This window comes from Mchenga conophoros, linkage group LG5 (assembly GCF_057382185.1).
Source record: "Mchenga conophoros isolate Kocher_MC1m ecotype Shallow Benthic linkage group LG5, M_conophoros_male_GT1.1, whole genome shotgun sequence".
In the NCBI taxonomy this organism is placed as follows: Eukaryota; Metazoa; Chordata; class Actinopteri; order Cichliformes; family Cichlidae; genus Mchenga; species Mchenga conophoros.
The window spans coordinates 7,598,273-7,606,288 of record NC_140530.1 but is presented as its reverse complement, the minus strand read 5'-3'; the positions used below and the strand labels follow the sequence as shown (position 1 = coordinate 7,606,288).

The 8,016-nt window shown below is 38.2% G+C and overlaps 1 protein-coding gene across 1 annotated transcript; it reads left to right on the top strand.

Annotated features, from left to right (window-relative positions):
* Positions 1-392: 392 nt before the first annotated feature.
* Positions 393-7,768, top strand: LOC146573704 (bactericidal permeability-increasing protein-like). Its single transcript, XM_085273007.1, has 17 exons — positions 393-576; positions 652-726; positions 1,700-1,810; positions 1,903-2,017; positions 2,120-2,251; positions 2,336-2,491; positions 2,605-2,668; positions 3,006-3,066; positions 3,145-3,236; positions 3,338-3,514; positions 3,597-3,656; positions 3,733-3,900; positions 3,985-4,052; positions 4,137-4,179; positions 4,254-4,317; positions 5,608-5,684; positions 5,832-7,768. Exons 3-17 carry the CDS (start codon positions 1,708-1,710, stop codon positions 5,868-5,870), a joined length of 1,419 nt encoding a protein of 472 aa, XP_085129133.1. The 5' UTR covers positions 393-576; positions 652-726; positions 1,700-1,707; the 3' UTR covers positions 5,871-7,768.
* The last annotated feature ends 248 nt before the right edge of the window (positions 7,769-8,016 follow it).

Genomic DNA, 8,016 nt, shown 5'->3' with positions numbered 1-8,016 from the left:
AGAGTATTTTTTGATAGCATGGAGAGTTAAAAGGTTATGGCAGTCACAATAAGCACATTAATACTTTAGTTATAGCCAAAATTGTGTTGTGTGAGATCCCACTGACTTTAATAAAGAGTCCAAAATCCACCAAGTTCATCTTTGAGTCTATTTGAATGCTTGAAATTCACTCAAGGGACTGATAACTGATACTGAGTCCACAAGGATGGAGTGGAAAGCAGCCTTTGTCTCTTTAAAAAGCCGGCCTGGCAGCTGAACACATTCAATAATTCTTTGAAAAACATGAGATGAGGAAGTGGGAAGTTGAGTTGTGCCTGGTTCTTGTGTGGTACTTACTGTAAATTCATGCAAGGAACTAAAACACAGACATACCTGCAAAACAAGAGGACAAACTTTCAAGGACATAAAGTTCTTCAAACAATACCAAGCGTTACAGTAGTTGACTTAGTCTGTCTTTAAAATCTCTGATAATCTTTAATTTCTACACTGTTAGTCTTTTGTGAAGAAATGATAAGGGAGTGGAATGAAATTCAATAAAGGGACATTGTAAACGGCATGTTTGCTTATTGTTGCTGGGTGAGTTTCTTTGAGAAGCTCAGTTCCTGATTAAGTAAGTGAATTAGAGCGCATGTGATTCTCTTCCTCTTTCAGTCTGACTCTTTGGCTACGCTGGCACATCGTCTGAGAAAGGGCAAGCTACGTCTTCCGGACGAACTGTTGCTTCAGGTAAGAGTGAGTGTGGGTTAAATGTATATGGCAGCAATGTTTTCTGAGTTGTAATGCTTAATCTCAACACAGATGGTGCAGGCAGTTAACACAGATCTCTCAAAGGGTAAAATCTGAAAGGGTACGTGGCTACTCTACTGCAAAAAAGTTATATTTAGTCTCTCAGTGTGCTTTGGTTGTTGTTATAAGGTTTGACTTGTAGTGTTGCAACTCAGGTTAAGACAGATGTGGTTTGTATTGAGTGCACCATCTCTGAGTGTTGAAAACACTGAGATCTGCATTCAGATGAAACATGAAACATACTTGAGCCAAACTGACAACATTGAGGATGCTTTTTTTTTCACTGGGTATAAAGAAAGGTTTTGGTTTCTAGTGTGGGCTGTAAAAACCGAATGATCTTCAATAAAACAACAAAAACAACCCACATTCTTCAGACAGTCACACTTTACATCACATTATCATATTTTAGACTTGCACAGAGTCCAGATCTGCCATCCACACATGCAGTGTACTAAAGTTCAAGCAAAGTCAGCAGCAAAAGTGAAGTATGAGTTAGAAATGGTTAGCTTTATTTTGGTTTAGTGGGGAGAATGACACGCTGTAGACAAAAAGCATGTAACTGCTCTGGTTTAAAGCTGTATGCACATCTAGCTTGAAACACGCAGTGCTGGTAAAGATGGTGGACCATCTTTATGCCCTGACAATCAGCCTAGGTTGATATAGCTCAAGCTCACCCTGCTGACCTCTCAGGGGACATGTGGTTTCATGTGAAGCAATGACTGTTAGCTCTTTCAATGAAGCATGAAATAAACTGCTTTATACTTCTCCTCCACTGCATAGTATTTCAGTAATGTTGTATTTGTACATCTTCTTTAATTTCTTTCTTTCCAATCTTTCTTCACAGTACTGCTCTGTCTTCTGTTGCTCTTGCATAAACAGGAATTTTGCTGATGTTCTTGTCCTTCCTTTCCAGCTGCTGAGATGTTCCTGTGCTGTTGGTTGGGTCTGGTGGCTCTCATCCCCACAACCTTAAGCACGAATCCTGGAGTAAAGGTCAGGCTGACAGAAAAGGGCATTGAATATGGTAAGGTTTGTGTAAAAATGCTTCATTTTTAGAAAAGCACTGATTTCTCCAGGATTTGTTCATCAGATTCTTTTTTCTTTGGTTTTTCTTAGGCAGGCAACTGGGCATGGCTGTCATCCAGCAGAAACTCGGATCAATCAAAATTCCAGACTTTTCTGGGACAGAGAAGGTGTCTCCGATTGGAAAGGTTCAGTATAGTTTGTCAAAGTAAGCCACCAGATTTTTTTTCTTTTGCATGTGTTTAGATTCTGTAGCAAACTGTTATTTTGTCCTTTTCCTTCTTTAACAAAAAAACATTAATTCCTCCAGTATGCACATAGTTAATGTGGGCTTACCAAAGTCTTCAGTGGATCTGGTGCCAGGGACTGGAGTCACACTGTCTATAGGTGATGCCTTCATCAGTCTGAATGGAAACTGGAGGGTCAAGTACCTGCGAATAATGTGAGTGAGGTAACATCTCTTCTATAGGGAAAATAATTTGGTTGCTTAAAAATATAATATCTGATATCCTTTTTATTTTACTAGAAAGGACAGCGGGTCTTTTGATTTGGATGTGAATGGTCTCAGTATCGCTACGACCATCTCCATCAAGAGTGACGAGACAGGCCGACCAGCGGTCAGCAGTGACAGCTGCTCAGCCACTGTTGGAAGTGCAAAGGTCAAGTTTCATGGTGGAGCGAGGTGAGAAACCCAGCTGTGAGGGAGAAGGGTTTTACTATTTTACTTCATTTTCTTGACAAATGGCAGAATTTCTCTAAATCCTGCTGTTATTGTTTTTGTTTGTCTTTTGTTAGCTGGCTGTACAATCTCTTCACAACATTTATTGATAAGGCTCTGCGCAATGCACTCCAGAAACAGGTGAGAGCAAATCAGCTACTTGCAGCAGAAATCCAGCTCATGCAACTGACCAGAAGTGTCTGCTAGTGCACAGTGTCTCACATTATCTTTTACTCTGAAGTAGAATGAATATATAATATAAAAGGTGCATCTACAGATGTGCCAAGCTTCACTGTTGGTCATGTACATTGATTAATTAATTTTTTCCACAACTGCTCTTTTGTTTGAAACATTCACCAAAGGTTTAATTTTGAAATGCCACTGTGAGCCTTTAATGATGACTTTCTTCGATACAAATCACTGTCTCCAGATTTCTTCCTGAAAATAAGGTTCTTCTTTTCACTACTTGCTGTTGCAGATCTGCCCCCTGGTGGCTGATGCAGTATCTGATTTAAACCCTCAGCTGAAAACTCTCAATGGTAAAGTATCCTGTTTAGTTAGTCAATCAGCTGTTTCACTGGTGATGAACACATGAGTGAGCTTCTGTCTCTATGCAGTCTTAGCCAAGGTGGACAAGTATGCAGAGATTGAATATTCCATGGTATCGTCCCCGACTGTTTTAAAGTCCTCGATAGATCTGAGCTTGAAGGTAGAGAATTATGCAACACTACATTTTTACAGGAATCCAAAGATATCATTTTATTGTTTTTAAAAAATCTGGAGCATTGTTTTCTGGGTCTTCTTTCTCAGGGGGAATTTTACAACATCGGGAAACATCAGGAGCCTCCGTTCTCACCAGCGGCCTTTTACCTGCCACCCCAGAACAACAACATGTTGTACATCGGCATGTCTGCCTTTACTGTCAACTCTGCAGCCTTCGTCTACAACAATGCTGGAGTCCTCAGCCTGTCCATCACTGATGACATGGTAAACTGCTGCCTCCTGAGTCTCATACCTTCTTTTCAGGGCATCAAACTGATCTCTAACCTTTCTCACTTTGTCGTGCCAGATACCAAAAAGCTCTCCAATCCGACTCAACACCAAAACGTTTGGAGCCTTTATCCCACAGGTGACAACACAATTTGGTATATTTAAAGTATAAATGTTTGGTAGCTTGTCATCTGAATTTCTTCTTTCTTTGCCAGATTGCTAAGCAGTTCCCAGGTCTGATGATGAAGCTACTGGTGAAGATGGAGAAAACCCCCACACTGACCTTTGAGCCCAACAACGCAACAGTCCAGGCCACCACCACAGTGACGGCCTTTGCCATCCAGCCCAACTCTACTCTGTCGCCTCTTTTTGTCCTGAACTTGGTAAGTTACCCAGCTGATATGATTTTTAAATTGTCTTTGTGGTTTTAGAAAACCATCTGAAATGAACCACCATTGCCTTGACAGGAGGTCAGCGTGAGTGCCCGTATGTTTGTCAGTGAAATGAAATTGGCTGCAGCTGTCACCCTCAACAAGTGAGTTAACTGGCAAAGAAAAATAGGGCCGAGAGGTCTTTGTTAAGATGAACATCACGTTCTAATTTAGTCTAATTTGCACAGAATGGATCTGACCCTGGACAAAAGTTATGTGGGAGACTTTCAGGTAAGAAGTGCGTTTCTATACAATAACAGTCTGAACCATCAGCAACTCGAACTAACCCTACATCTAACCTACAGGTAGGACCACTGGAAAATGTCTTTCAAGGGGTCCTCAAATTGGTGGTGATACCTGCTGTTAATGGTGAGTTCATCCTCACTTTGAACTCTAAAGAGGATTTTTCACCAAAAGTTCCAAAAAGGATTTCCATTTGTATTTTCTCAACGCTTCCAAAGTCCTGGGGAATATTATACAAACAACTTGAAGGACCTACACAGAGCATACAATGAGTTTTGCAGACGAATGTTTAAATACTCGAGTTTAATACTGACACTGGGCAATGACTGTAACGTGGAATAACCACTCCTGACTTCACAGTTAATGATGTCTCCTGCAAATCGTTGTCATTACTTTTTACTTGAAAAATCTCTTGGGCCTATCCAACTAGCAAAATCCACATCTTCATGTCGAGCCAGTTTGGGACAGCAGTAGAACAGACCATAAAAAGCTGCGGTGCAGACCCAAAAGCTCTGCCAGGGTGTGTAGTTGAAAACATTGGATCGTTATTATCAGTGCATTGAGTAAAACAGCCCTCCAGAAATGTACTGCTGATGTATATCCACTGTGTGGGTACTGGTAGGCACAACGTAGCAGAGATGTGTTTGTTTTTTAAGAAGAGGTCCTTCTTACGTGGTTTAGTGCTGCTGTAAATGATGTTCATCAGCAAGATGCTGTGGCCACGTTGCTTATCTGTGCTTCTCGTATTCTTCTATTCTTTCTCTGTCTCTGTGCGACAGAGAGACGGGAGGCGCTGGGTAGCTTGGAGATTGTTTGGGATAAGTAAGCAGGGAAGTTGGATAGTGCAGTCTTCCCAATGAGCCAACATGTCGCTGCCATTTAGGGACTACCACACTCATTTCACAATGAATGAAATTCACCAGTGAACTTACTTTAGCATATTCCACAGTTCGCCCACTCTCACCTCATCAAACAGCCACAAAGGTTTTTGTGCTCGAATCACAAACTTTCCTCAGCAATCACCTTACTCTGGATTCCTGCAACTGATTCTTCTTCCTCAAAGTGAAACTGTAGAGTCACCGTCCCTGTTCTGATGCAGTGAAAGAGACATGCAACTCTGCCCTATGAGAAAACCTTGAAAGAAAGATTAAGCCTAATTAAAATCTGGTCAAGTTTTTACTTCTAGGTGGAGTTGCAGAAATGTGTGATTGTAACTTGAACATCTCCATGACTGGATTGGATTTGTAAACTCACTGATTTTCCTCCTAAAGTGTATTTTAATGTTGTATTTCAGTAGATGGCAGTAGATCCATAGATTCCAAAACATGAGCCGTCTAATACAAGTACTTCCTATTAACAATAGGCCACTTATAAAACTGTGAAAGTTGATCTAAAATTATGAATCTTACTTTACAGCCCAACTTGCTAAGGGATACCCACTGCCCACAATTGGAAAGATGAAGCTTATGAACACCCAGCTTGATGTGCTGAAGGTCAGAGATACTGATAATGTGTTTGATAAGTTTGTTTAAGCATGTTTGTGAGCTTAGTGCTTTTGTTTATGACATGAGATCTAATTAGAAATCTTGACATTTCTAAGAGAGATTTTTTAACTCAAAGCTGTGAACTGTTCCTTCTAGGACTACATCCTGATTGGGACAGATGTTCAGTTCAGCTGAACTGCACTCCTGAAAACTCCCAGGAGTCTTTTCTGCATTCTGGCGTCCTTCCATGAAGACACAATTACAGTCAGAGTACGATAATCTGGCAGAAATTCCACTAAAACCCCCCAAAACAAAAAACAAACAAACAAAAAAAAACAAATGAGAATGAGTATTACTTCTGTCTGATGACTGTTTGGACATCATTTGATTTTTAAAACATATATTATATATTTTCTATGTATTGATTTTGCGAACTTTTGTGATAGGTATATAAACAGTTGATACCGACCTAATCTTTTCTTCATTATGACCTGAAACCAGTGGCTGAGCCGATAAACTCATCGGGAAGGTTTGTACTGATGTCAAGGGTATGATTCAATAGTCCATTTTGTTTAGGAAGATCCTGAGTGAGTGAAGCAACCTGGAAGTCTCTACATGATGGCCATAGCTTCAGAAGGGTTACGAACATTGTAACAGTTAGAAAATAATCTAACACACTCACACAGTCCTGTTAAAGCAACATTTGGACAGGCATTTCACTTTTATTGTTACAGATTCAATAAAATCTGTGATAAAAAAAAAAAGTAACTTCCTGTATGCAGATTACTGAGATCACTTTATTTCTGCTCTGTTTCATTAAAATAAGAGTGTTATTGAGGTGTGTGTGGTTCATCTCTAAATACTGATCATAGAAAGTTAGTGTTTTAAAAAAAAGAGTCAAGTTTGGGGGGTTTAGGTTTGAGCTAAAGCACACATCCATTCCAATAACATCTCCACCTCTCACGCCAAATAAATCAACTCATATGAATAACTTTCACAGCCACAATACACATGGCATAAGGCCAGCCCCCCACTTCTATCCACAACTTTAAAAACTGTCACAATGGGAAACTCAGATGTGTGAATATGGACAGAAAGACAGAGACAAACCTCAGTTTTTCACTAATTAGCAGTTAATAAATTCACTGATCTACAATAGTTTTTATACCACTGTGTTAGCAAGCCTTACCTCCCTTTCTGACATATTTAATCTAAGTAATCGATAATGAGTCAGAGTCACATAATGAATCAGATATATTTACATATTCAGCACCAAACAGTTTATAATAATTATAATAATTATATATATAAATATAAAAACTCAAAAGAAATACATGTTTATTATGTAGTTCACAGAGGCAGGAAGCTTTCTGTCCTTCTCTTGAAGAAATTTGCTATTACACTAGAGCGCATTAGCAGGTTTCAAACTGCATTAACACACATATTACTGTGCATCGTGTTTTACCAGACATGTTTCAACAGGCATTCTACACTGTAAACAAAATCTGTAATTTACCAGAACTTTTTAAAATATATTTTTTCAGAAATTTCCTGTTATTTTTAAATACATGAAATATCATTGAATTACAAAAAAGATGTGAATTAACATGTCGAATGTACAATAACGTGAAAAATTGCACCTGTAAATAAAGATGATTTATTTGCAGATGTTTTTGTAATTTTACATAGATTTGCTTGTTAATCAACTTCTATGTTGTGTAATTTTGTGTTGTTATGGCTATGTAACATCAGAAAGTATTAATAGACTGTCAATTGGTAGGTATATTTACAGTAATTTGCAGTAATTTCACAGTCTGTTTTATAATAGTCATGTATCTTTTGTCATTATTTCCCCTAAATTGGTAAAATTATAGAAAAGTAATAATAACAGAAATGCATATTTTATATTATTCTTAAAATAGTCACAAAATAAAGTGAAGTGAGATTAAAGGCTTGCATCATTAAAATACAATCAATAGCATTTTAACCCTTTCACTCATTGTGGTCACTACAGTGGACAGCTATTCAAAGGCTGTTTTTTTGTATTTGTATCAGTGTTGATGGTATACTTGCACATAAACCACTACATTAGACACTGATGTGCACTCGTTTGTCAATTTCATAAATTAAAACACGTTGTCCACCAAAGTGGACATGTAAAAAACTCTTCGAAAAGTACATTTTAAAAAATGTAGTCTTTTTTTCATGCCTAAAGATGAATAAAAATACTTAAGAAAAAAATCTTGATTGAGGTTGTCATAATTCATGCATGACAGGTTTAAATATAACAAAAATTTAAATACATTTTCTGAAACTAAAAATTTTCAAATATAAAAATATC